The 27,911-nt window shown below is 53.3% G+C and overlaps 1 protein-coding gene across 1 annotated transcript in view; it reads left to right on the top strand.

Annotated features, from left to right (window-relative positions):
* Positions 1-27,548, top strand: part of DGKZ (diacylglycerol kinase zeta) — a 46,325-nt gene extending 18,777 nt beyond the window's left edge. The window contains exons 2-31 of the mRNA XM_058806370.1: positions 2,443-2,551; positions 3,241-3,336; positions 4,106-4,183; positions 4,493-4,549; positions 6,670-6,738; positions 7,136-7,207; positions 7,516-7,632; positions 7,725-7,796; positions 8,088-8,183; positions 8,454-8,536; positions 8,725-8,785; positions 9,189-9,302; positions 9,694-9,834; positions 10,345-10,423; positions 10,712-10,767; positions 11,843-11,905; positions 12,152-12,225; positions 12,337-12,448; positions 12,760-12,959; positions 13,256-13,356; positions 13,491-13,570; positions 14,967-15,036; positions 19,267-19,307; positions 19,882-20,072; positions 20,563-20,594; positions 21,348-21,391; positions 21,761-21,881; positions 22,428-22,464; positions 22,747-22,846; positions 25,198-27,548. Coding sequence (XP_058662353.1) covers positions 2,443-2,551; positions 3,241-3,336; positions 4,106-4,183; positions 4,493-4,549; positions 6,670-6,738; positions 7,136-7,207; positions 7,516-7,632; positions 7,725-7,796; positions 8,088-8,183; positions 8,454-8,536; positions 8,725-8,785; positions 9,189-9,302; positions 9,694-9,834; positions 10,345-10,423; positions 10,712-10,767; positions 11,843-11,905; positions 12,152-12,225; positions 12,337-12,448; positions 12,760-12,959; positions 13,256-13,356; positions 13,491-13,570; positions 14,967-15,036; positions 19,267-19,307; positions 19,882-20,072; positions 20,563-20,594; positions 21,348-21,391; positions 21,761-21,881; positions 22,428-22,464; positions 22,747-22,846; positions 25,198-25,314 — 2,683 coding nt within the window. The 3' untranslated portion in view covers positions 25,315-27,548. The remainder of the gene's footprint in view (positions 1-2,442; positions 2,552-3,240; positions 3,337-4,105; positions 4,184-4,492; positions 4,550-6,669; positions 6,739-7,135; positions 7,208-7,515; positions 7,633-7,724; positions 7,797-8,087; positions 8,184-8,453; positions 8,537-8,724; positions 8,786-9,188; positions 9,303-9,693; positions 9,835-10,344; positions 10,424-10,711; positions 10,768-11,842; positions 11,906-12,151; positions 12,226-12,336; positions 12,449-12,759; positions 12,960-13,255; positions 13,357-13,490; positions 13,571-14,966; positions 15,037-19,266; positions 19,308-19,881; positions 20,073-20,562; positions 20,595-21,347; positions 21,392-21,760; positions 21,882-22,427; positions 22,465-22,746; positions 22,847-25,197) is intronic.
* The last annotated feature ends 363 nt before the right edge of the window (positions 27,549-27,911 follow it).

Below are 27,911 nucleotides of genomic sequence, written 5' to 3'. Positions count from 1 at the left end.
CTTCTACCAAGCTGTGGGTTTTGGTGGGTTTTTTAAAGTTGGCCTTGAATAAATCCTCTAGGAGCTGAAGAGAGGTGGCAGCTGGAGGGTGGGAAATGAAGCACTGTCTCTGGAGGAGGGGAGCACTGGAGCTAGCCAGACTCAGCTCCTTCCACTCAGGCCTTTATGTGCTGAGCTACTGCCACTGAAAGTGTTGCAGCGCCTTCCACCCATGGCTTTTAACAGACTGCTGCAATGTCCAGGCAGACTGTCAAGCTTTGAGAGCTGGGCAGGGAAAGCATGAGCTTTCCATAAAGCTCTTTCTCCCATGAGAAGGAAGTTCTGCTTAGGACAGATGGGATGATCTTCCTAACTCTCCTCTGCCCTGCTCCAGCCTCTCCCAGCTTCCAGCTCTCCCAGACCTCTTGTACCAAATTCTCCTGCCCTGGTTTTACTGGCCTGGTCGATTTTCCTCTGTAGGACTCACAAGGGCTTTATTTCAATTTGCTACAAATTTGGTGGGACTGATACCTAACTAGAGTGGTTCCTGTGTGGAAACCAGGTGGATCAGCATCAGGAGAGTGGTAGGGGTAATGGAGGTGCCAGGGCTGATTGGCACCTCGGAGTGCACAGGCGTTCTGCTTAGTAGAGTGCAGGGAATGCAGAGGGTCCTGGCTAGGCAGTGACACCTTCCCTGCCATTGCAGCCCTCTGGGCTAAGCTGTGAAACTCGTGGAGCAGTAAAGCTATGGGGAGCAACACTACCACACGCCTCTGGTAGCATTGCCATGTCTCCCACTCCCTGCTTCAGCCCTCTATCCCTTGTTTCCCGCTGTCCCCTTGCCCTGACAGCCACAGCGTGGCCTGGGACTCATAGGGGAGTTTACTTAATCCCTGGTCTCTGTGTTAACAGCCACCATCCGGATGCAATGGAAACCTTTTTCAGGCGGCACTTTGGGCGGAAGGGGCTGCGGCGCAGCAGCGTGGTGGCTGTGCCCACGGGCAAGGCCAGGCGGCGCTCCCAGGTGGGGCTGCCCTCCGCCTCGCTGGCCCAGTGCCGCCGCGGCTCAGGCACCGCAGCGGCGTCCCTCTCCTGCCTGGGGCTGGTCCGGCGTCCCGGCACGCGTCGCCGCTCCAGCACCACGCCGCCCTGCCTCAGCCCCAGGTTTGCCGTGCAGAAGAAGCGCGGAGGCCAGGCACAAGCCATTGATGCCCAGCTGCTGGGTCCCACTGTCCTCCTGGCCAGCCTCCTTCCCACGGGGGAGGAGGGGGACGGGGCTCACTGCACTGACAGCTCCACATCTGAGTCTCCAGAGGACGGTGGTGCAGCAGCAGGAGCTGAGCAGGGCCAGCACGAGCATAGCGCTGAGGAGACGTGGTTGGCCATGCTGCCCCAGCTGCGGCCGCTGCAGGCAGGGCTGCTGTCGCGGGGCCCCCGCTGCCTGCGGCGCGCCTCCTCCCACCGCCTGCCCACCGAAGCCCTGCACGGCCGGGCTGCCTACGGCCTGCCAGGCCGCTACCGCCGCCTCAGCCAGCGCCGGCGCTCCAGCGATGCCCCTCAGCCTGGGCCGCTCCCCTCTGGCCACCCACGGCTGCTGGCCCAGCGCTGTGCAGGAGTGGCTGGAACCAAGTGCCCCTCTGCCATCCTCAAGGGTTTGGGACCGGAGCCCACCGGCCACACCACCCCGGACGGCTGGAGCCCCCGGCTGCTGTATGTATGGTGGCAGCATGTAAGCAGGCAATGCCTTGGGGAGGGGACAGGGGGAGTGTACACCCAGGTTTGGTGGGGAAGGAGGGAAGAGACTCAGCGCCATTGGCCCTGGCTGCCATTGGTGTCTTGCAGTGCTGCTGGTGTACCATAATGATCTTCCACCTGGAGCTTGTGGGTGTCCTCTCCTGCCAGGCTGGGACCAGGGGAATGTGGTAGGCCTGGTCACTGGCTGGAGATGTACACTTTCTCCTGTTGGCTGGATTTCCTGCTCCTTTCCTCCACCCTAGCATATCTGGGAGAAGCTCACTAGTCCCAAACAAACAGTTCCTTTTATTCTGGGCAGTTGTACTGGTCCATGGAAACACCCCAGGCTCTGAGAGATGCAGGGAGAGTGTTGGACAGGTGCTCTAGATTGTCCCTGCAAAGGCAGTCCCACCACTGCAGCTCCATGGACACTCCCAGGGTGTTTTACAATGGAGCTCTTATCCCTGAGGGCATTAACCCAGCAGGCCCATGGTGTGCCTTTTGTTGGGTACAAGCTGGCTGAGCTGTCAGCAACGTGGCCAGTACTTCTTCATCCCACAGGACTATCTCACAGAAACAGGTACTTCTCAGCCACCTGGGATGGAAATTCACCTAATTTCCAGCCACTTGTTCCTGAGCAGCCTTTTCTACTGTAGCCTCACGTGTCATCTTAGAAGCAGGTTGTGCTTTGCATATATATTTAATAGCCAGCCCTCCTTTGTCTTCCAGGAAAGCTATTGCTAAATCCAGTCTCCAACACATGGTAGCCCAGCCAAACCCAGCACTAGCCATGAGGAGCGATTCGGAGAGGCAGATATGCAGCACTGTGGATTGGAGCGTAAGTTGTACTGTGTTTTGCTGAGCATTGCATGGAATGGGCTCTTGGCCAAGAAGCAGCAGGCTCTTCCCAGGGTTGAGGCTTCCCAGGTGACTGACTTTGACACATTTATGGCCTCTCCCATTGCCACCAGCTGGTGCCAGCATCTGTGCTTCTGGCAGCACTACTTGATGCTGCGAAAGAGAGGCTGTGGAGGCACAGGTGGTTCCTGGAGGGATGGCATAACTACTCCTCTCCCAGCTTTTCTGCTTCTGACAGCCAAGATCTGTTGCCTGGGGCCAAGCAACAGGAGTAAGCCCCTGCTCCTTAACAGCCAATGCCCCACAGGTTTTAAGCTGCCCGTTCAGATTGTAGAACAGAAGCTGGTTCAGGAGTGTCCCCTGCACTGAGTTTGCCCTGATGCCTCCTCTCGTGCTGATTAAAGCAGCTCCCCTGTGCAGGACACTCCAAGTGGTTTGTAGATCTTGGAATTGGTTTCCTGGGGACCTCTTGTTTACAACAGGTGGGACATGGCAGCAGCTTTCTGAGGCTTCCTCTCTCCAGGTGTCCCTGGCTGTTGCATGCATCTTGTCTCCTGGCCTCCACCTCCCAGCATTGTCCGGTATCTTGTCCCTTGCACAAAGTATTTTAGGGGCTCAGTTGCCTCTCTGGGGGTTCTCTCAGAGGTTGTGTCGTCTTATGTGTTTCAGGAGGCTGCAGTCTATGGGGAGCACATCTGGTTTGAGACCAATGTCTCTGGGGACTTTTGCTACGTTGGGGAACAGAACTGCATGGCAAAGCTTCTGGTGAGTCACCTGGGGCCACAAACGCGGCTGTGCTGTCACCGTATGGGGAGACCGCAGAGGCCGAGCTGCTGCTGCTGCTGCTGCTGGGGGCCATGCAGGGGTCTGGGGAGCTGCCAAGGCAGGGACTGTGTCCCTTCTGCCTCTGCATACCGGAGGGCCTAGTCCCCAGTTTCTGCCAATGCTGGTTCTCATTTTGCAATGGGAACCTGATGCAGGGCTGCCCCTTGCCTGGAGGGTTCCAGGGAGAGGCTGTTGGTATTCCACACCCTTGGAAGGACAATCTGAATCCAAGACCCTTCAACAGAGGAGAAAAGTGAGCTCTGGAGGCACAGGCCTGTTGCCTCCTGCCCCTGCAGTCCTCCCTCCCAGTTTGTAGGCTCATTCCTGCTCGTGGTGTAGGATATGGAGCGCTGATGCTCCATATGCCATCCTGCAGGTGCCTGCCACTGATACCACCCTGCAGATACCTCCCAGACCAGCTTCCATGGTGCTCTCAGGCAGTGTCAGAAAAAGACAAGTACTGCAGGACAGGACAGTAGGAAAAGTGCCTCCCTGCTCTGTCCCAGGCTTGAGAACAACTGCTATAGGCACATGCTTAGACCCCTTCACTAGATAAGAAGTCTAGGTTGTATTTAACCTTACAGTAGAGCTTGTACTGTATCCCAGTACATAAGAAGGAGGTATGATGGGAGGCTGAGCTTGCCAGACTCTGAACACTGCATATTTTCATTCACATGTATATTTTTTCTCCTCTTTTCTTACCCTTCAGCAAAAACCTCTCTCCAGGCGCAAGTGTGCAGCCTGCAAGATCGTAGTGCATACACCCTGCATCGAACAGCTGGAGAAAGTGAGTAGAGCCCTCCCTGCAGCTTGCAAAACTGTAGCAGCCTTGTCTTGGGCAGTGAAACACAAGAAGATGGAGGAACTGCAATGTGTAATTGCAGAGACTGGTCTTCTGAGGAGACAGTACCAAAATGAGGATCTAGTGATATGATTGGGACCCTAGGCCCCATTTTGTTCAGTAACCAAGACATGTTTTGTGGCAAGTACCAAACAACTCCAGAGGTTCTGAATCTTACTGTAGTGCAGTCAATTCCAGTAGATTTCCTTCAGGTACGATGGTTTTACTGGTTCCTCTCCTGTGTTCTTCCTACAGATAAATTTCCGCTGCAAGCCTTCCTTCAGGGAGTCAGGATCTCGGAACATACGGGAGGTGAGACATGTGCCTTAGACTGTGCCCACATCTGCATCTCCCATTTCCAGTTTGGTGGTAAAGACACCAGATGCTGCCAGCGTGTTGCCCATCCAAGTGGAGGCATCATGTTCCTTCCTGCTCCAAGGGAGTGGTGCCATAAAAGGGAGTTTCTTTGCAAGGCAGCAGCACAGACTGGGTTTGAAGAGTGAGAAGTTTGCAGGCAGCAGATGCAGAGCATCCGATGGTTTGCATGTCCTGAATCTGCATGGGAGGAACCTACAGACAGTGGTTTTTGGGAGAAATTTTGACCCTTGTGTTGGGTCCTCAGGCACATAGATGAGGCTGTGGCAAACAGCAGGTCCCCAAGTCTCCTGCAGTTTGGAAGGAAGCATAATGGGCTCCTTTCTGGCTTTATCACTCAGCTCTGACCTAGGTGCCACAGGTGGCAGTGGAAGTTGCCCACAGTAGTGGTATCAGATCCCTTCAGCCCATGTTGTAATGTACTGGGCATAAGCAGTGGCCTGGAACCTGTCTGCTGACCTGCAGTGGTGGAAGCCGCTGTCAGCCTTCATGCTTCACCCTCCAGCCTGTGGAGCCAATGTAGCCTGTGCAGTGCTCTGGAGTGGGTGTGGGTGGCTCAGTCATGGGCCATTTTGGTAACAGAGCTGCCCCCAGCACACTGTGTTTGTGCTGGCACAGCAGACCTAGCTGGGGAAGGATGTTCAAACATAGGGCTGCCTGCTTTGAAATGCCGGCATGACGTTATAAAGGGAAGCTTTCAGCATCACTTTAAACCTTCCTTTCTTGCTTTGTTTTTCTTTCTGTGCCTTCTTCCCATATTGCTCTTAGTCTAGCTCCCTTATTTGTGCTTCATTTACCTTTTGGGCTCTGCTAACAGCTTGCTGTCTCTGCTTAATTGTCTGTCTCTATTTTTCTTCTCTCCAGCCTCTACAAATCTTTTGTCCCTCCCCTTTCTTCCTTTTTCTTTTCTCTCACAAACTCTGCTTCTCCATCCTGTCTTTCTAATGCTTCTCAGTTCCTCCAAGGCCTCTTCCTTCCTGTTTCCCTAAAAAGGTGTTCTTCTGGCCTTTGTGGTGCCAGGGATCTCCTTCAGGGTCAGCCCTTTTGCTAATGTGCCTGCTTGGACCCAGAGCTGAGCTCAAGGCATAGCCCTCCTTCTGCTCCTGCTGGATTAATATCCACTAAAGCCAACAAGACTGTTCACCCCCCTCCCGTGTGCTGCACTCAAAGGAGGCAACACTGGAACTGACCCCAACCTCCTGCCAGTTTCTGTCTCTCATCATCATGATCCCAAAAGCTGTCAGGAGCAGGATGTTGGGCCCTGTCATGCCAGCCTGTGAACTCGTACTCCCTTTCTCTTTTTTCTTCTCTCTCTGCAGTTTTCCAGCCCGTTCCCAGTCCAGGGCTGGAAAAACAGGATAGGATTTAGGACAAGTGGTACTTCATTACAAAACTTCTGAAACCCTCACAATCACTTCTGCAAGTCCCAGCCCTGAACCCACTGTGAGCCTGCAAGCAGAGCAGAGGTGCTGCCGAGCAGCCTTGCTGCCCACGCTGGCACTGAAGCAAGCTCAGGATTGGCCTGGGGAAAGAGCAGGGGGAAGTGGGTGTGGAGGGCTTTGAGGCTGCCACTCTTCTCGAGGAATGTGGAGTGAGGAGGTTCACTACTTAGCTGCAAGCACTTCCATCTTCTTCCTGTGGGCACAAACTGTGTCTCTCCAGGGATTTTCACGCCATCCACCAGCACATTTTTCACCTGGCACTAGGGGCATCTGGGCAGAGATGTTAGGGGACAGAGATGTGCTGCTGCTTACCCACTCGCCATTGGATCTGGTTTGTGTGATTCTCAGTCTTTAGTTTCCCCATCCTCCTTCCTATTTCTTCTGGTTTTAATTCCCTTTTCTTGGAGCATCTTAATTTGGCCTCTTGTCCCCTGAGTCTTTGGCTTTGCCTTCTCAGCAGGTGGGGGGCTGGTCCCTATGAGCAGTGGTTTTGCTGCGAGAGCAGAGGTTGGCTGGCCTGTGTCCATTCCTTCTGCCTGTTCCTGTGTTCCCTCCTGCACTGGGCCCTTCACTTCTTTTTTTTTTTTCAATTTTCCTTTTTTCTTTTCCGTTTAGCCCATTGTTGTCCGACATCACTGGGTGCACCGGAGGCGGCAGGAAGGGAAGTGCCGGCAGTGTGGCAAGGTGAGAGGGCATCTTGGGCATTTTTCTCAGCCTGAAAGAAACCTAAGGTCAAGCCAGAGACATGCACAGGGCTTGGAACCAGGGACATCCCACCATTCCTGTTTGACAGCAAAACCAAGACACGTGCCCTGCTTTACTCAGTGAAGTACTGTGTGACTGCTTCCCACATAGAGTAGTTCTTGCCCTGAAAGAGACTGTCTTCCTGACGTGCTTTCCTTGAGCAATAAGGACACCCCTACAGAGCACAGTGGCCTCTCTCGTGCTGTTGTGATTGGGACTGTGTGACAGGATCTGGAGGGCTCCAGCTGCAGTCATGCTCTCTTTGTTAATGTCTCTTACTGTTGGATGATAGGAAACTGCAGGGAATTCCCTAAGCCTCTTGTCCTTTCTTCCTTAGGGTTTTCAGCAGAAGTTTGCCTTCCACAGCAAAGAGATTGTGGCCATCAGCTGTTCCTGGTGCAAACAAGCGGTGAGCAGAGCCCCCCTGAATGCCTTTCCAGTCGGTTCTGCGCGAATGACCTCTGCTTTCTGCCAGGGCTCCCCGAGCTGCTGCTCGGCAGCCTGCCCTCAACAGCTCTCCCTGCTGGCAGAGGCTGTACTATGATATTTGCAAGCTCCTTTGAGAAACTTTCTCTTCATTGCCTTCCCGTTACAAAATTCCTGCATGGTTTCATCCAGCACTCCCTGCATTGGCATGGGGAACCTGAGAGGAGGAGATTGTGGCTGTGCCCAGCAAACTGAGCAGCTGAGTTTTCTCTCTGTCTTCTCCTTGGCCAGTATCACAGCAAAGTATCGTGTTTCATGCTGCAACACATTGAAGAGCCCTGCTCACTGGGGGCTCACGCTGCTGTCGTCGTTCCTCCCACCTGGATTCTGCGGGTCCGGCGGCCCCAGGTGAGTCACTTCAGCTCTTGGGGCTCTTTCAAAGTTACCACTTGCCCAGTGGCTCCTCACAGAGTTTTTGTGTTTGTTCCTTTTCTCTATAGAATCCGCTGAAATCTAGTAAAAAAAAGAAGAGGACATCATTCAAGCGGAAATCCAGCAAAAAGGGGGCCGAGGTAAGATATGAGGGGACTGGGAATGACCTTGTCTTGGAAGGGCAGAGGGACTGAACAGTGAGGAGCAAGGCTGAGAATAAAAATGGGCTTTTCTAGATCTGTACTGACATTAAGGAGGTTGAGCTGGAGGGAGCATACCTGCTGGCAGGGTATATCCCAGAAACAAAGCTTATGGGGTGGCTGGGATGTTTTCTTCCTCCTGCTTCTGACCTGCATGATGTTAGGGCTCAGCTGGAGGTGGCAGTTTGCATTTCCCCAGCTTTGTTGAAGGATCTATGGTATCTCTTGCAGGAAGGGAGGTGGAAACCCTTTGTCATCAAGCCCATGCCAGCTCCTCTCATGAAGCCCTTGCTGGTGTTTGTGAACCCCAAGAGCGGTGGGAATCAGGTATGGCCTTGGCTGGTGTGTCTAAGAAGACATCTCTGTAAGGGCATTGCCATTTGAGTGCTGAGCTGTCATCACAGTTTTGGTGATGCTTCAGCTGCACAAGAGGCCACAATGCCAGTTTGCTGCATAGCAGTTCCTACCTCGGCCAAGCTTTGCCTGTGTCCCCTTCAGAATGGTGTTGTCTTAGCCTATCCCCAGGCAGGACCAAATGCCTCCTTCTGCTGTCCACTGGGAACTCAGTATTACCTGAAGTCTTTCTTCTCCCCATAGGGAGCCAAGATCATCCAGTCCTTCATGTGGTATCTCAACCCACGGCAGGTTTTCGACCTCAGCCAGGGTGGACCCAAGGAGGCGTGAGTACTGATGGGGGCAGCACCTTTCTCTCCCCCATCCATGTCCCAGGATTCCTCCTAAGAGCTCTTCCCCCAGCTCATAGAGGGAGACATGGATGTGGCTTTGTGAATGCCAAGGGCTCTGAGAGGCAGCTGCTGTGTAACACCTTCAGTAACTCTCCCCTCCTCAACCTCCCTGTTGCCCACAGGTTGGAGCTGTACCGCAAAGTCCACAACCTCCGGATCCTGGCGTGCGGGGGAGATGGCACAGTGAGTCCTCAGCCCCTCCATCCCCTGGTGCCCCTTCCCCCAGGCCTTTCCAGTGCAGACAGCAGCCCTCCTTGTTGTAATCCAGAACAGGACAAACTGGGCACACTGCATCCATGGTACAGCTGGTAGCAGAGATGCTGTGGGTCCCCTTGTGCACTGTTCCAGGGAGTGCTAGTCTAACATGTCTGGATTTGTAGCCCTTTTGAGGGCCAGTGTCCTCACTGGGGTTACTGGTACATCTGCAGCACCCGATTAGAGTGTTAAAGACTGTGAATAGCCTCAGTTGTGGCTAAGGAGACCCCATCTCTGCCCCTCTGCCATCGCTAGTGCTCCAAGTCACCTCTGCCTGCCTGCTGGTCTCTGAGATAACCAATGGTTTCTTTGTACTCTCTTGCTTGAGCAGGTGGGCTGGATACTCTCCATTCTGGACCAGTTACGCATCAACCCACCTCCTCCTGTGGCCATCCTACCTTTGGGGACAGGGAACGACTTGGCCAGAACACTGAACTGGGGTGGGGTAAGTGATGGACACAAGAGCCCACTGCTGAGAGAGCAGGGCTGAGTGCTTCAATCCTTGTTTCAGACACGTGGTTGGAGATTTGCATGGGCTCATGTTTCAATTTCTTGTAAATACAGAGCAACAAATAAGTGCAATTTGGATGTTGCTGTTCTTCTGATATTTGAATGGTACTGCATTAGATTCTACAAAAGCAATTGGCTTTTCAAACTTTGGAAAATTTTTAGAAGGAAGATGTATTGTTTTAAATTTCAAGTCCCATTTTGTTGTGCATTCAAGTAGAGTTGATCTCTTCTACATCTTTTATTCTGAGATGCCTTACCAAAGCCTGCTGTCTGGGGTATCTCTCTGGGAGGCAGGCATGAGGCCCCCAAGTCCTTCTCTTCACCAGGGTTACACAGATGAGCCTCTGTCCAAGATCCTATCACACGTTGAAGATGGGAACATAGTACAGCTTGATCGCTGGAACCTCCATGTGGAGCCAAACCCTGACACAAACCCTGAGGAAAAGGATGAGGCAGCTGCTGACAAGGTAGGACACCTCTCCATGTCTATTTCCTGTGCTAGAGTCTGCATTCTCTCTTCTGTCACTGGCTTGGGCAGTCCCAGTACTTGTGGCTATGTTCTTGGGTTGGTGTTTCCCTCTCACTCCTCCAATTCCACCATTCTGTTCATGGCTCTGAGCCACAGCATTCATAGCAAGAGTGTATGTAGAGTTCATAAATAAATGCCTAACAAAGGTTTTTAACAACAACTTACAACAGGTATAAGTCTTCTGTGAGACTGTTTTCTTTAACAGAAACATGGGTGACCGCAGAAACCTCAGAGAGCAGAGTGTGTCCCCTTGGACCGTTTCCCTTGCCCCTAGGAGCCAGGAAATAATCCATCATCTCAGGCTGGTGACCTCTCTATTTTCCTAGGGAAAAGACAAGCAGGATCTTTCAGCCTCATGAGCGCTGTAATGGCTCTGCTGTAACCTGACCTCATCTGTGCCACGGGCACATGCTGGCGGCCTCATCCTTATTTCTCCTTTCCCTTTCAGCTCCCTTTGGATGTCTTTAATAATTACTTCAGCCTTGGCTTTGACGCACGGGTGACGCTGGAGTTCCACGAATCTCGAGGTACAGGGCAGTGGCAGGACTTGGTCGGGGTCTGTGGGATGGGCCTGTTCTCATTTGTGGGTTCCTCAGGAAAGGGAACAAGAGAATTGCTTCAGGGACAGAGCTGGAGGTGAAACATGAGGAGCAAGTCCAAGCTGCAAAGGGGGAAAAGGGGTGCCTGCACAGGAAAGAAGGTGGGGGCAGACCCCTGGCTGAGGCTGGCTGGAGAGCTGTGTCTGAGGAGAGCTGGCAAGTAAAATGTTTCCATGTGTAGGCCAGTGACCTGGACTTTTTTCTCCTTTTCCCTAGAGGCCAACCCAGAGAAGTTCAACAGCCGGTTTCGGAATAAAATGTTCTATGCTGGGGTGAGTGTGTGGGGGTGTCTGAGCCTGCCATTATAGCAGCCTTAACGTCAGCTGCAGCACAGGCCTGGACCCGCCTCCTGCCTGCATCCTAAACTCGCCCATAAGCTACATAGACCTTCACATGCACCCAAGTTAAGCCCCCCAGCCCAAAGCTGGAAAGTTGCTGGAGGAATACTGCAGTGCTGGGAGTCACAGCTCCCCTCTGGCTGTGAGTGCTGCTGGCAGTACAACTTGCTCCGTGGCCTGCAGTACAGTTGCTGTATTGATCTCCTGCCACTATTGTTCTTGATCTCAAGCTTAGGGGTGGTCACCGAGGCAGGACCGCCCTGGAGCTGTGGGAAGGCAGACTGTCCCCCCTGCAGAGGAAAAGGAAGCCTTTCCATCGTCTGCACACTACTTTGGTCTTTTATTACCAGTTAGGACCAGTTTTTTTAGGACCAGTTACAGCTTCCTGGCTAATTACATCACCCTCCTGTGTCTCACCTGAGAGCTTTGCATCTCAGTATCAACTTTGTTCCTCTGTCTTCCCATCCTCAATATACTTTCTAGCCATGTGTCTGGTGACTGGTATTCGAGCAGTACTAAAGGCCGAGTGCTGCTCTGTGCCATCTCACACCTGTCTCGCTTGTGTCTCTTTTGCTGTCTGCACAGTTAAGCCCAAAGGGGACCCATGCTGTCCCTCCTGGAATCTCTAGATAGGGTCACTTCAGCTCTGTTTGGTGGTACTTAATATCAGCTTGAGACTGAATTTGTCTCTTGTTACTTGATTCTCACTGTAGGAGACTCATCTTGTCAGCTCTTCCCTAAAGTCAGGACTGGGCTGGCAAGGGAATACTAGAGCATGTTACTTACAGTGCCTCAAGGTTTTTGGTAGGCAAAATAGCAAGAGGAATGGATCAGGTTGTTTTGGAGGAGAAGAGGACTTCTGAGAGTGGATGAAAAGGGGGTTTGCAGGTTTGATCAGCTGAGGTCTGTGTCAGGTCAGAGGCAGGCTGAGTTGCAGGTCAGAGGCAGGCTTCCTGGCTTCCCATTCTGGTGAACACCTGGGCACTAACTCTGTCTCTTACCTTGGCAGACGGCCTTCTCCGACTTCCTCACTGGGAGCTCCAAAGACTTGGCGAAACATGTCAGGCTGGTTGTGAGTGTGCTGGGGTGCTCTGGTCCAGGGAGGGGGTGAGCTGTGGAGGTGTGAATAATATCCCTTGGCACACTGAGTATGTCAGGGTTGGGGAACAAATGGGGAACTTCCTGGGAGCATCAGCTTCCCCTTACTTGGAGAACATTCACTGTAGGGAGCAGAGGAGGGAGGTCATTTCTTCCTAAGTGAGTAGGATGGACCAGGCTCCCCCTTACAGCAGCCTGAGCACCCCTGTGTTGTCTCTAGTGTGATGGGATAGACCTGACCTCCAAGATTCAGGACCTGAAGCCCCAGTGCCTGGTCTTCCTTAACATTCCAAGGTGAGCACCCTCAGGACCTGTCTTCATATGCTGGGCTTTTCACACCTGTGCTGTAGATCTCTGCCTGGGTTTGGGGTGCCAGTCCACGTATTTCTTCTTGTCCTTTCACAGGTACTGTGCAGGCACCATGCCATGGGGCAACCCTGGGGAGCACCATGACTTCGAGCCCCAGCGCCATGATGATGGCTGCATTGAAGTTATCGGCTTCACCATGACATCACTGGTGAGTTAGTGCTGTTGCCAGTTGTAGGTAGCAATCAGGGGAGTGAATGGTCCCATTGACCGTGTGTCGGCCAGCCCACAGCTCCACAGATCCTCTCTGGAGGAGTTGTGGTTCTGGCCTATATGACAGTGTCTGCTCTCTAAGATTTAGGTGAGGTGCTGTCATGCCCTGGTCTCTGTGAGTCCCTTCTCACTGAAATCATACCTGAGACCCTCAGAACTTGGTTCACTTGTTACATTCAGATGACAATGGATGTTCCCCTCATCCACATCTCAGTCCATGTTCTGCTCTCACTCTGGACCCTTTCACAGGCTGCCTTGCAAGTTGGTGGCCATGGGGAGCGGCTCTGTCAGTGCCGGCAGGTGGTTCTCACCACATCCAAGGCCATCCCCATGCAGGTAGATGGAGAGCCCTGCAAGCTGGCAGCTTCCTGCATCCACATCTCTCTGCGCAACCAAGCCAACATGCTGCAGAAGACCAAGCGGCGCAACTCCATGCCTCTGCTCAATGAGTAAGTTCCTCAGATTGATCTGCCACCTCCTCTCCAAGGAAGGATGGTTGGCAGGGAAAAGGATGGGACTGATCTGTGACTGGCAGAGGCATTTCAGTCCTTTCTTGGATAGGGTCTGGGAAGGGATTGGGTCACAGAAGTAAGACCAGACCCTGATGCTGAGGAAGCTGCTGGTGCCAAGCTCCCCACCCCAGTCTATACAATACTCTTGCCTATTTTGGAGGGATTGGGGCAATAAGGAGAAAGCAGGGTGTCACTTTCTGAAATCTTCCTTTTTCCTTGCCCCCTGCACACAGCCAGCAGCCAGTGCCCGAGCGGCTGCGGATCCGGGTGAGCCGCATCAGCATGCGCGACTATGAGGCACTGAACTATGACAAGGAAAAGCTCAAGGAAGCCTGTGAGTGACCAGCTGAGTGACCAGGGGGTGGGAACTGCAGTCCCCAAGTATGGCAAAGCCTGTAGCTAAACTGTGAGGTGTTGGAAATGGGGCATGGGCTGCTCCCTGAGTTAAGTCTGTGCCCTGTCCTTCAGCTGTGCCACTGGGGATCATCGTGGTTCCAGGAGACAGTGACCTGGAGTTGTGCCGGACTCAGATTGAGAAGCTACAGGAGGTGAGTCTGCATGAAAAGTGGTCATAGCTTAATACTGAGAAAGAAGGGACTCAGGGAAAGGATTTTGAAGCCACCTTGACCTGCACACACCACCATACATACTCTTGCTTTGGGTCACGCTTAGAGGTCACGGTTTGCCTTCACCATGTGGTGAAGGCAGGGTCCCAAGCTGTATGCCTTGTTGCTCCCTGCTGTCTGACAGCTTCTTTTTCAGCATTCCTCTTCTGACTGTTCTCCAAGCACAGAAAGTAACTCTGAAAAGCTACAGGGTAGTATAAAAAGCCAGCACACATCCTGTGGGGGCCTATAACCATTCAACCCTTCACAGGCTCTGTGTTTCCTGTCACAGCTCCGCCTTCTCCAGGTGCCTGAATTAGGTTTATAACCCCTCCCACTCTTCTCATTTACAAGCACTAATTTTTGTGTCCTTGCCAATGTACTAGCACGTCTGTGACCTGTACATAGACTGTGTTACTGTTGATCCTGGTGAGCAATGCCTTCTAAGCCCATAGTGTGGCTTCTGGTGCTGCACTGCTCAATCTGATTGTTGCAGAGAAGATTGAAGGGACCTTTCTTAGTCTGCTGTTAGCTGGCCCTTGTGCCTGTGGGAATCCCATGCATTGTATGTGTAGAGTCCCTCAGAGCTGAGTTGCAGAGCTGCTTGCCTGGGCTGGCACACTGGCATCTGCCTGTTGCTGTGCCTGCTCTGTATGCGTGTCCCCTGCCCACTTTGTGCCCAGGCACTGGTGGGCATAGACAGGCAGGCACATGGCTAGCAGCTCCTGGGTTCACAGAGTAATACTCTCCTGCTGTGTCAGTGTGATAGACAGATGCCCCTGCAATCTCCCACACCTTTAAAACTGTGCAGTGTGGCCGGTGTTCCTTGGTCACCTCATGGTTTACCTCTTGTCACTCCTTGGGTAAGCTCTGTGCTCTGATATTAAAGCCAGGCAAGGACCAGGTACCTTGGCCAGACAGTCTGTAAAGCCAAACATGGCAGCACATCAAGCAACTCCAGTGGGATGAGAGAGGGACTGGGGGGCTGCCCAGATGCAGGCTGTAACAGGACACCTTGCTTTTCTGCAGGATTTCCCTGCACAGCCCTCTGCTTTAGAACGCCTGCTCTTCCAGGTGTGTATGGCCTCTCTCTGTCCTCTGGGCCCATCTGCCATGTCCACTGTGCCAGTCTCAGGGGCTCATCTTGTGACCCTGCTCTACAGTCAGCTCCAGTCTGTCCCATGGTGCTCCCTGTTGCAGTGTGCTGTGCCTGTGTTCAATTTCATCCAAGTGCCTGTGGTCCTCTATGTCTGCAGGGACCTCCCAAAGCAGGAGAAATGCTCTGAAGAGAGATGCAGGGGCCATAAGCTATGTCTTTATCTTCTCTTTTATTATGCAGGAGGGAGATGGAGCCAAGCCGAAGACAGTGTCGTTCCAGAGGCTGTCACCCAAGTGGTGCTTCCTGGACTGTGAGTATCCCCCTCCACTCGGAGCTGGGTCTGATGATGTGCTGGCAAGGTCCTTTGGTCTGCCAGCTCAATGGAGGTAGGGGATGGAGATCCACATGGCTGCAAAGATCCAAGGGTTATTGATGCCTTAGAAACTACAGAAGCACCTGAGAATTAGGGCATAGGAATTACATCTCCTATGCCCAGAAAAGTGGAGGAATCAGTAGCTCAACTGAAGTGTGTCAACACCAATGTGTACAACATGGGCTACAAACAGGAGGAGCAAAAAGATATGGCAGAGCAAGAAAACTATGACATAGTTGCCATCACAGAAACATGGCAGGACAAGTCACACAGCTGGGGTGTTGCAGTGGATGGCTATAAACTCTTCAGAGGGGACAGGCAAGGAAGGAGACCAAGCTGATCTCTTCCTGTGTTGAGATGACTTGCTCAGTAAAAACTGTGGATGTTGTCCACCTTGAACTTCAGTAAAACATTTGACACTGTTTCCCACAGCATTCTCCCAGGGAAACTGGCTGCTCGTGGCTCACATGAGTTCACTGTTCACTGGTTAGAAAACCAGCTGGATGGCCGGGCCCAGAGAGTGGTGGTGCCTGGAGTTACACCCAGCTGGCAGCCGGTCACCGGTGATGATCCCCAGGGCTCAGTATCGGCCTGGTCCCATTTATTGTCTTTACCAGTCTGGATGGGGAGATCAGGCACAGCTCAGGCACTTGCAGATAAGTTGGGTGGGAGTGTTGGGAGGGCAGGAAGGCACTGCAGAGGGATCTGGGCAGGCTGGATCATGGGCCAAGGCTGATTGCATGAGGTTCAAAAAAGTAAATGTCCTGACCTTGGGTCACAACTACCCCGTGCAGTGCTGCAGGCTGGAGGAATGCGAGCTGGAAAGCTGCTCAGCAGAAAAACACCTGGAGGTGCTTGTCAATGGCAGCTGAACATGATTCAGTGTGTGTGTCTGTTAGGATCTGATTACTAAGGTTCTTAGGAATGCCCCTGCCCAAATTAAGGTGAAAACGAGACCATATGTCAGTGACAATAGTATGGGTTTTTGACTGTAAATGTGAGAGAGAGAGAAATAGAAAATAGGTGTGGGGACAGAAAGAGAGTAACAGGGACAGAATAAAGAAAGTATCACCACTCCATGGATCCCAGTGATGTTCTATTGATCCTCTCCAGATGGTCTTTTTGGTGGTGAAGGTCCCCTCAAAAAGAATAGAATCTGATGGGTTAATACACACTCAGGCCATGTATAAAAATCCCTACCTCCCTGGAGTAGGGGGACAGTTTGCCGCTGTCTCTTCCACATTTGTTGCATTACGTGCAGTCCTGTGGTGCAAAGCCTCAGGAATTACTGTGGAGGCACTTTGGGGGGACTTTGATGGATTAGTGCACCCCCTCAGCTGCCCCTCACGTGAATGTCCCATGGATGTCGCCTTTCCAGGGCTGGGGGTTCCACAGCCAGTTTGTACAAGGGAGGATGGGTTCACAGCCCCTGAGCAGAGGTTACAATGCACCAGAACTTCCTCCCCCCTCTCAGATGGGGGGTGAAATCTGTGCAAACCTGCTCCAAGCAAATGGGTCTGTGGGCTACAGCCTCCCCCACCCCAAAGCAAGCCAGAGATGATTCTTAGCATGACTGCTGGGTTGGGCTCACATTCTTGCCCTTGTTTACTTGTTTGTTTCAGGTGATTGAAGAATTCCCTTTACTTAATCTTAGCAGTTTAACTTTCAGTCTAAGGTATCTTCATGGAAGCTTCTTTGGTTGTAGCTTCTTTATACAGTTTTTATACAGTTATAATGAGTAAAACTTTATAGCAGGGTTTGAGGCATGAATTATTTCAGTCCCTGACAGTGTCCAGGTGGCCTAGAAGGCCAATGGCCTTCTGGCCTAGATCAAGAAAATTGCAGCCAGCAGGACCAGGGTAGTGATTGTTTCCCTGTTCTCAGCCCTGGTGAGGCCACACCAGGAATCCTGCATCCAGCTTTGGGCCTCTCACTGCAAGAAAGACACTGAGGTGGTGGAGCATGTGCAGAGAAGGACAATGGAGCTGGTGAAGGCTCTGGAGCACAAATTTTAGGAGGTGTAGCTGAAAAAGCTGGGGTTGGTTAGCCTAGAGAAAAGGAGGCTAAGGGGAGACCTTGCCACTCTCTACAACTACTTGGAAAGAGATTGTGTGAAATTGTGTTGGTCTCTTCTCCCACGTAACAAGCAAGAGGATAAAGGGAAATGAATGACCTCAAGTTGCATCAGGGAGGCTTTTTTCCCCACTGAAAGGGGGATCAAGCATTGGAACAGGCTGCCCAGGGAAGTGGATGAGTCCTTATCCCTAAAGATACTTAAAAGATGTGTAGATGTGGCACTTAGGGATGTGGCTTAGTGGTGGACTTGGCAGTGTTGGTTTAACGGTTGGACTCGATCTTAAGGGCCTTTTCCAACCTAAGCAACTTTTGTGATCATTCTGTGGTTCTGTGAATTTGGGGGGTGAGAGAATAGGCGTTCAGTGACAAACGACAGGGAACCATTGAGGCTTGGGACTCATGGATGTTGGGGTCTTTGGGGCTGAGCACAGCAATGCTTTCCCCCAGGCTGCATGTCTGGCTGCTGACGTGGAATGGAGCATGGGGAGTCTGTGGTTCTCTTGCCGCTGGAGCTGAAGGCAGCTTGGTGGCATGTGTTTGTCACTGCGGGACTGCTGGGGATGCTCTCCTGAGTTGTGCAGGCAGGGGGCCCCCCTGCTCCAGCATGCCCGGAGCCGGGCTCACCATGAGCATAGCAGTGTTACGGGAGAGCGGCCTCCCTGTTGGGCTGCAGCTGCTGCTTCTCTCCTGCCTGAAAGTGCCTTTCTCTTCTCCCTTTGCCTTCTCCGACCAAGAACCTCCCTCTGTACCTGGAAGCTGGCTGAGTGAAATGCCGATTTGTAGCATTTAATCTCTCTGATACCCCAGCAAGCAGCATGTAGACCACAGCAGAGCACAGCCATGGGTTGCAAAGTGGGCCTGGGAAGGCTCGTGCTAGGCAGAGAGGGTGCAACTTCTCCCTTCAAGGTTCTAGCCCTGTGTATGGTGTCACTACTAGGACTGCTGTACCAGGGCCACTTTCCCTTCCGCCAGTCTCCCAGCAGCAGGTTCTGGGCTCAGGAAAATGTGTCAGGAAAGAGACTAGAGTCTCATTCAACACAGCACAGGTTTGTTCAAGTAGCTGAATTATAGGCCTTGAACAGTAGCTCCCTGGATGCAAATATCCAGGATAAACATGGCTCTTTCACTCCTCTCACCTGCTCTAGTACATCCCCACTCTCTTTGCAGAGAGACTTCCTTGGGTCTGCAAGAATCCCACTGCAGCAACCTCTCCTGGACTGGCACCAGCAGCCTGTCAGGATATTGGGGAAATGTTGCTCTGCATAGGAATCCAGCTGTCCTGGCGCTGTGCTTTTACTTTTCCTGGTCTCCCTTGGTGATGCCCTTAATCCATAACCTCTCCCTGCTCCCCTGGGGGTGGTGGCCATGTGTGTCTGGCTCCAGCATAACCACTTGCTCTGTTGGAGCTTCTCTCTCTCTGTGGTGATCTCTTCTCTAAGGAAGAGGGATGCACTCAGGTTGGAGGCTGATTCGGAGCTCTCCTGCCATCCTAGGAGACAGGGACATGGATCTACAGCTGGTGGTGGCATGCTCTGTTGTGCCACACATGCTCTGAGTGGCCTCATGAAGGTCCTTAGTCAAGTCAGCAGGAGGCTGAGCCCTCTCTTTTCCCAGCCTCCTGTAGTGCCCCCATTTCTGAGCACTGTTCAACAAGGTGCACCATGTTAATCACAGCAGTTCCTCACCTGGTATAAGAGAGTGCTGAGATGTGCACTGCATAGCCCTGAGCTTCATCTGCTCGGAATAATGCTGGAGCACCTGAAAGCCCCCAGAAAGGCCATGGCATCAGCTAGTTGTGTTCCTACCTTACCTGTGGCTCCCTGCCAGGAGTCATTGAGGAGAAGGTAGCAAGCAAAGGCGTGTTTCACGGGGACATGGTGGTCTCTTGGCCTAAGGGGCTGCCTCTAGGGTGAAGACACCAGCAGATTCATGAAGGAAAGTGGTTTGCTCCTGGTCAGGGGCTGCTGTTTGCTCTGCTGTACCCTCTGTGCAAGGCATGAAGTGGCTGGATAGCTCACTGTCACTGGTGGTGGGAAGAGGCTCTGTCTCGCACCAAGGATCAGCCTGTCTCATTCTGTTCCTGTCTTACAGCAACCACGGCCGATCGGTTCTACAGGATAGACCGCGCGCAGGTGAGTGCAGCCTCCCCCTGCACCGTCATCCCCTGGGAAGGTGCTTGCATGTCCCACCTGCACACAGGCCAACAGGCAGGCTTAGCCTTAGGGCCACACAGGTCTCACACCACTGACCTGGCCTTTGGCATCCCCCAAAGGGATGGCATGATGAGCCTGGCCCAGGACCAGGCTCAGCACCTCCAGGTCTCTAGAGAAAAGGGAAGAAGCCTGGGTGGTAGCACAGAACCTTGGGTTAAAAGCTGCCTGCAGGGCCCTCCAGTGCAGCAGGTAAGGAATAGCAAACATAGCAAGACTGCCAGCTGGGATCGTCTTCACCAGTATTAGATACTTTCCCTAATGATCTGGGGAGGAGGGTGTGGAGATAAGGTTTACAAGGTCGCTAAGGCAGCAGGAGACAGGAAGCCTGAAAAGAACAAGGAGATGCAAAGGCTCCCGGGCACAAGACTGTTCAAGCCACCATTGCTGTGCAAATAGGTAGGCCACAAACTCACCCAATGGGATATGAGGGGATGTAGTTTTGCAGAAGTAGGTCTTGCTTCTGAGGAAGCACGTCCTGACTTGTGTCTTTCAGGAACACCTAAACTATGTGACAGAGATCTCTCAGGATGAGCTCTATGTCTTGGACCCAGAGCTAGTGGTCACTCAGACTGTGAGCACTTCTCCTGCCATGCCTGACCTCGTGGACTCATCTGCCACACCCCCTGGGCACCATTTTGCATTTCCTTCCTGTTCCTCCTCTCCATCCTCCTCTCCTGCCCCCAGGTGAGTCTGAAATGGGGGTGCTGGGTCTCAGGAAGAATGGGCAGTAATGGGAGAGCTAGGGTTGGCTTCACAGCATTGATCCCTGGGCCAGATTACAGGGGAGCTCCCTGGAAGTAAGCAGGAATTCACTGTTGAATAAGGCCAAGGGATGAGATGCAGTCCTGTTTTCCTTGTTCCTCTGCCAGTGCTGCCCTAAGTAGCCACCATCACCAGGTGGCTCAGCCATGGGGTCAAGCTCCAGCACCTGGGCCATGGGGCAGAGGACAAGGGTGTCTCTCAGCCAAACCAAGGCCAGTGATGAGTATGGAGGAGCAATGGCATCAAGAGCAGGAGTGGGAATGGGAATAGGGATGGGGATGGGGAAGAACCCAGATCAGGGAAGGAGTGCTACAGGCAGGTTTCTCCATCCCTCTAATGGTGGCATGCCCATTAGGGCCATCTGCTGCCAGGACTGGCAGGGTTAGTTACACTTTCTCTTCTTCCCTTCCAGTGCTGAGCCTGAGCACTGCCTTCCACATAAAGGTGAGTGGAGTCCTACCCCTGGTCATACCCCCTCTTGTGTTGCACTTTTGTTTTCCTGCCATGGGTTTTTTTGGCCTATCCTTTCCCTGGTGAGCAGGGAGGAGCCCTGTTGTTCCATGTGTTCTGAAACATGGAGCCCTGCAGGCAGGTGACCCAGAGGTGAGCACAAGAGACTTGACAGTGATTTGTGGAGTGGCCCAGCCAGGGGCCTTCCCAGCTCCAACTTGCGGGAAATTATGTGGCACGGGGTTAATCCCCCACCTGCAGGGCTGAGCGTTGTGGACTGGGTTGGAAGGCTGTCTCTGCCTCTCCCTGGGGAGGTGGGAGCACTAGATCAGGGGCCTCACCAAGCTGAACAAATGGAAAGAGTTTCCTGAAACTTGATTGGAGCCTGGAGGTGTGAGTGAGTCATTGGTGAGAAGCATCTTGGCTGCTGGCTGATGCCCAGGAGACCTGCTCCCGGTTTTCATCACCAGTTATCCTGCCCAAGGGCAGAGACTACTCCCACTGCATCTCCCTGGGGCTGAGATGTGGCTGCACCCCTAGCTACATGGTGTCTCTTTCCTTTCCCTGGCTTGTTCCTTACATTCCTGAAGGTGGGGAAGCCATGTAAGTGCAGTCTGACCAAAGGGTTAATCCCTGGAGGAGCTTGTGCTCCTGCTCCACACCTCTGGTGCCCAGCTCTTGTCTCCAAGATTAGATAAGCAGTGTTCCAGATTAACTTTTCTGACCCTGACACATCTCTCTTTGCAGATGACCTTCTGATAGAAGCTGCCAAGAGTGGCAACTTCAGCAAGGTAGGTCCTCCAGCAGCCTGGTGCAATGAGCAGCCAAGGCTGGCTCCTGGGCTGGTGTTCCCCTTGGACTAAGAGAAGCCCTGCCAGCTGTGCTCCCCAGTTGCCCTGGAGCAGTGTCTGTCAAAGGCCTTCCTTCAGGAGTGGTAGCTAGAAACCAGGCAGGCTTCTGGCAAGGAGCTCTGGTTCATCTCCTGGGAGACACAAAGGGAAGGGAGGAGAAGGGAAGGGACTTGGTAACATGGCTGAGCTGGCCAAAGCTTCCCACCAGCAGCAAGTATCCACACAACCTGTCAGACACTCCAGGCACATAATGCTGGGGCTTGGAGCTGGGAAATGCAACTCATCCTGAGCAATCTGACAATCCTGTAGTTCCAAGAGCTGCACCAAGCTGGAAGAGACCTGATGGTGCGAGATTCCTTGGGCCAGACTGTCCTCCACCATGCTGTCAAATCAGGAAGCAAGGACATCGTCAAATACATCATCGAGAATGGTGAGCTGGAGTCAGAGTGCCATTCTTAGCAAAGGTGCCTGGCAGCAAAAAAAATCAACCCTCTGCTCAGAGGGAGTGCTCCTGGACTTAGATCCCTTCCCTCTGGGTTTGCTACGTCATCCTTCTGGTGTATGGGCTTTTCCTGGCTTCTGTCTGCCAGTACTGGGGTGTCCTTATGGCTGTTGCTGCATCCTGGCAGGGATCAGCATGTCTCTGGGAAACATTTCTCAGTGTCTTGCTTCTGCCTTCAGGGCAGCTGACCAGTTGTTTTTGGTAGTTCCCACTGAAATACAGGCAGCTTTACTTTTATTTAGATATTTCTCTGTAGTGAGTCCACAACCACTTCTTCTTTCCTGGGATCAGCTGGGCTCAGATGCCATTGCTGACCTGAGTTCTTTGAAGCTAGGACTTTTGCAGGCAGCATGAAAATAGCAACCCCTATGGAATGATGCAGACTGTGACCAGGGAGTAGGCAGGTCTGTCTCTGCCAGGTCTGTCTCTGCCCCGGAGCCAGGTCTCACTCACCTGCACTCTTTCTTTCCACAGCTCCTTCAGAGATCCTTGATGCCACAGAGGAGGAGAAGTAAGTCGCTGCCTGACTTGCATTACTTGTTGGCCAGACCCTCTGTGAAGTGACCGGTTATAGGGGCGCTTCAGCTGCCCTTGTTCTAATTGCCAGCCATGATTCCCAGTCTATTTTGGACAGACTGCCCCTGAGTAGCACCCCCTCCTCTGCCTGGACAAACACACAACTTACCATCAGCTGCTGCTGCCACTGAATTGCTCTGTCCCTTGCTGCCACCTGCATGTGCTGATTGTCCCTGTTCAGGGGGACATCTCACATCTCCTGCTTTCTCCTCCTCAGTGGTGAAACCAGCTTGCACCAGGCTGCAGCCTTACGCCAGCGCACTATCTGCCACTACATCGTGGAGGCTGGGGCCTCGCTCATGAAGACAGACCTGCAGGTGACAGTGGGAACAGTGGCAGTGGGGCTTTCTAGGGTGACCAGAGGGCTGGCAAGGAGCAGAACCAGCAGGGGAGCAGAGCAGGGGTGATTTGGGTGAGGTGTTTGCCAATCAGAGAGGAGCTCACATGGAGTACCTATGCTTGTCCAGTGGAGCCCAGCTACAGAGGGGTTAAATTCCTCTTCTCCTAGTGCTTCTCTCCCTGTTTTTTTAAATTAGCATCAAGGGGCTGGAATGTCTCATCCCCGTCTCCCCCTTCCCACCATCAGGGGTTTGAGCAAGGACATTCTCCCTCCCAGCTGCAGGACTCCAATGCTCTCCCCCACCGGCAGTCATAATGGGGGATCTGGGAGCTCCTCTTGGTGGGTGAAGCCAGCCTGTGGGGAGCAGAAGCAAGCAGTTGCAGCACTTTCCCTCACATGCTGAGTTAATTGAGCTGTGCCTTAGTGTCAGGGAATTGTGCCAGCCCTGGCAGAAGAGATGCAAAAGGGGAGGGCTTGGGGCCATATTTTGGTACAGGAGGTTCCTAGGGCTGGCATATGGCAGATCTCTCTGGTGGAGGCTTGTAGTGATGGGCTGTAGCAGAAGTGATGTAGAACAAGCCAAGAAGGTACAATCTGTGGGTCTGGGACACCCATTAGGAGCCCAGTTGAGGGGTGCTGGTGGTGGTGAAGCTTGGGGTTTGATTTAGACAATGCACGTTCCTGTTTGCCAGTTGCCAGGGGAATGCAGTACAGATAATCTCTGGCTCCCCGTCTCTCTTCCTTGGTCCTGTCTAAGGCTTAGGCCTTGCACAGTGCCCAGAGTGGGACTGGCCTAAATGGAGACTCAGCTGGCAGAGACAAGAGGAGAGGGCAGTTTGGGGTGCATGGCCCCTCTCTGTTCCCAGCCCCATCATTTTCCTGAAGGAGAGGAACAGCCCTCAGCCTGCCAGCTCAAAAGGGAGCCTTGCTCAGGCATGCGGCTGCCCCAGGGAATGGGTTTGCACGTGCCTGTGCAAAAGCATGTCGCATGTCGGGTTTGTGGCTGCCTGGGGACCCCGCTGTGCTGCTGCACTGACCTCTCAGGGGCTCAGGGTCACAGCCTGCCTGCACAGGCAGGATCCACCTCATTAGAAACCCTAGCAGCAGACCTGTAGCAGGGCTTTGGAGCAGACTGATCCGGCTCTGCAGTGGTGAGGGAGGCTGAGCCTTATCAGTTGGAGTGCCTCAGCCCAGCCGGGCAGGGAGGCCCTGGCAGCTCCGGTTTCAGGCTGCAGGCAGGCAGTGATGCAGAGGGGCTTCTGCAGGGGAACAGGAAAGAAGCTTAATTCCTCCTCTTTTAAATGAGTGATTGCATTCAGGGGATGTGGGGAGGGGGCCATCAAGGAGAGCCAGCACCCAAGCACAGAGTGATCTCCATCCCCTGATGGTGTGGCTGCTGGAGGTTGTGTGCAGGACCATGGGGTGTGCCCAGTCTTGGGGTGCACATCCCAAGAATATTTCTTGCTGCATGATACTTCTCTGCAGCCACACATGGACGGGCTTTTGTGCACAGCCACATCCAGGCCAGCGGAGAACTCTGCATGTCTGACCATTGTTCCTGATGGAGAAATATAACTGGGGGCTGCTCAGAGGCCACAGCACACTGCTGCAGCTGCTTGTGCCCTGCTGTGCACCAGGGGATGAGCTGGGCAGGATGGGTATCCCTTCCAGGGCTGGTTTTCAATGGCAGTGGCAGAGCGCCAGGTTTCTGTGGCCTTTCTCAGTGGCACATCAGAGCTTGGGCACTTGGAGAGGTGGAGCAAGGAGTAGGGGGAGGGAAGGGGGAGAGAAGACAGAGCTGGGAGTTGTTAACAGATTTGCTTTTTATGGAGTGCGGGAGTTCATTAGTGGACACAATCCAGATGGCTGCAATAAGCGGGTGAAATGTGATCCTCCTTCGGGAGCTGGAGCACGCTAGCCAGGCTGTGAGAGGGAAGGGGGGTTGGTATGCTTGGGCATTCCCCAGACATACCCCTCATTCCTCACCCTTTCCCGCCTGCCTCCCCAGCACAGGGGAAGAGCCGGTCAGGGGGACTAGCCTTTATCTCTTCTTGGGTGACTTGTGTTGCCCGGGGTCTGTCATGTCCTAGCCCAGGCCTGGAGCTGATGGCCCTTCAGGGGACAGCTCCCAGGCCTGCAGTAGTCATGCTCCTCCGGAGCACACTTTGATCCCATGGTGAGCACATGGACATTTGGCTGCCACCTGACTTGGGGTTTGGCTGCAGGCTCTGTGGACCCAGCCACACGGGGGAGTGGGGACGCCCTTGGGTGCCACAGCAGCCTTTAGGCAGCGTTCGGCGCTCTTGACTTGTCGCCTCCCCTGCGCAGGGAGACACCCCGAAGCACCGTGCTGAGAAGGCCAATGACCCCGACTTAGCTGCCTACCTCGAGAACCGACAGCACTACCAGATGATCCAGCGGGAGGACCAGGAGACAGCTGTGTAGTGCTTGGCGTGCCTTAGCCCGAGCCAGCTCTTTCAGGATGAGAAGAGTACAATGCCAACTGCAGAGCTGTATCTGGCCCAACCCTCCCCAGATGCCAGCCTGCTCCCTGGAGATGGACACAGAAGAGCTCTGCCCCAGGCGGGCTGGAACTCTGTTTATGAGGACAATGGATATTTCAGACTTGAAGCCTGATTCTTTGTGTGTGCCCTTCACCTCTCATTCACCACATTCCCTGCCCTAGGTGGGCTCTATCCTCCAGCCATGTTGGAGCAGGCCAGGCTGAAGCCTCCAGTCACCCTTGTTCATGGGAGTAATTCCAGTGCCCCCTCCACAGGCTCCTACCTATAATCCTTATGGGATATCATTGCTCAGTCCTTCTCTCTGCTGGCAGTGCCCTTCTTTTAGGTGCTTGGCTAGGTTTGTGTCCTGTTCCTCCTCTCCTGTCTGGCACAGCTGTGGGAGGCACAGGCTGCATGGACAGACTGCAGAGGCTGTGAGCCACAGACTGCCCCAAAGGAAGCACCACAACTTACTGGCCCTGCTTTCTTCTCCCTCCTGGGGCTGCACCAGGTCTCTGTGTTGCCCTACCCAGAGCCTTCTGCAGCAGGAGGGAAGTCACTTGTGCATCCAGACTTTCCTCAGAGCATCTGGGTCTGGTGCAGCTGGAAGTAGAGCAGCAGGTGCTCTCCTGATGGGCCTTTAGTGCTCAGTCAGCAGTCTGACTCAGGGCTGGGATGGCATGGAGGAGGCTACCAAACCCTCCCACCACCCTTCTCTCCATGGGGCTGGGTGGAACAGTTTGCACACCCACTCTGCTGAGCATCTCTTTGTGAGCCAGCTGCAGGATGGTGGAGAGCTGCACTCAGCTGGTGCAGTGGCAGCAGTGATTTCTGTTGTATTTCCCAAGTGCTGAGTTAGATTCAGTTGCCCTCCTTGCTTCAGTTTCCCCCTCAATGCTAGACTTTGCACAAGGCTGGATGGGCAGTGCTGGGGTCAGTGCTGCTCTCAGGGATCCCCTCCTGCCCCCCAACCCGGCAACATGCATCCTCTTAGGCTGACTCCTGCTATTCCCCAGACTGGGCACAGGGCTTTGCAGGGAGCTGACCAACCCACCTGGGTAGACCATGAACTCGCCCTCTCCAGTTTTAGTAGAAAGAAGGATTTGGATTCCCAGGAACCATCAGGGCTCCTAGCCCTGAGTCATGCCTACAGTGGGATGAAGTTTCACAAATCACCTGCCATGGGGCATGAGGCACCACAATCCATCTCCCCCGTTGATTCTGTGAGCACTTGATGCCAAGACATCAAGCCAGGCCTTAAGCAAGGCTTTTGCAGAACTGAGTCTCTGAGACCAGGAGGTGCCCACAGAGGAGGAAAGCTGATGGCTCTGAGCCTAGCAGACCTGCTTGGAACTTTTGGGTGGGCAGTGGTTTTGAAGGGGGTTGCTGTTCACATCTTTGCTCTAGGAGAGGATACTGCTGCTGCCGTGCGTGGTCTGTGCAGTCCCTCTGCACTGACATGCAGCTGTGCCCACTGGGTCATGCTGGGTGGCACTGTTTGAATCCCTCCTAGTACCAAGAAAAGGGTATGAGGACACTGTAGGGAACCAGAATACCCTTCAGACTTTTTGTCCAGGGGCAGGGTTTCCTTGAAGGATGGGGATGCTGTACTGGGGAGCAGAGGCGCAGGGCAGTGCAGGGTGCCCAGGGGCCAGTGTCAGTATTGGCAAATAATAATGATAGTGTGCTAATGCATTGACAGCTGGGACACCCCAGAAGTGCCTGGAGTTCTCAGCAGCGCTGCTGGCAGGCCACTAATAGACAAGGCACTGTCACTTCTCAGAGGTCCACACCACAGGATGCCCAACTTGGCCCAGAGGCATTTAAGCCTCAGCTTTTACCTTTCTCCCTTATAGTTTTTTGTACAGGTAGTTGAGAGACACACTGTCCCCCTCCCTGCCTAGCCCCTCCATGCACCTGTGAGCTGAGTTGCTGTGCAATTCCAAGCCTGCTTATATTTTGGTGAAGAAGGAGGGGGTGTTGGTTTCCCTGCTCCCTGAGGGCAGGGGTTCTGTGCAATACCTGGGTCTGTGTTTCTTAGACACTGTTGTAGGATTGTATTTTTGTAATTATGTGAGGGTGCTGGCTCCAGCTGGCCCAGGGCCTGGCATGAGCCTGTATTCCCATTGCTTTTCAACTTTGACTGTTTGGATGTTGTTGTTTCTTGCCATTGTAATAAAGAGATTGATGTTTTAGTTCCTGTCTCCTTGCTGCATCTGCAAGATTGCAGCAGGCACTGCACAACGGATGCCCTGCATGGCACAAACAAGGTTGGATTCCAAGGCCTCTTCCCCTGTCCAAACTTGGGGATACTTTTGGGAGTTCCCTGCTGGCCCATGTCCTTGTTCACTTCCTAGCACAGCATCCTTCTGGGACTGTTGCTAGACACAGGCTCTTTGTCGTGAGGGACCTTCTCCTCCATTCTGCATCATACATCAACGCTCAGTATAATGTGGGAAAAGGAGAAAGTGCGCTGCCTTCCCAAGTGATCCAGACGGCCTTGGAAGTGTGAGTCAGCAGCCTGCTATTGCTCCTTGG

This window comes from Ammospiza caudacuta, chromosome 6 (assembly GCF_027887145.1).
Source record: "Ammospiza caudacuta isolate bAmmCau1 chromosome 6, bAmmCau1.pri, whole genome shotgun sequence".
Classification (NCBI taxonomy): Eukaryota; Metazoa; Chordata; class Aves; order Passeriformes; family Passerellidae; genus Ammospiza; species Ammospiza caudacuta.
The sequence above is the reverse complement of the archived record's forward strand: the minus strand, read 5'-3'. Positions and strand labels throughout refer to the sequence as shown.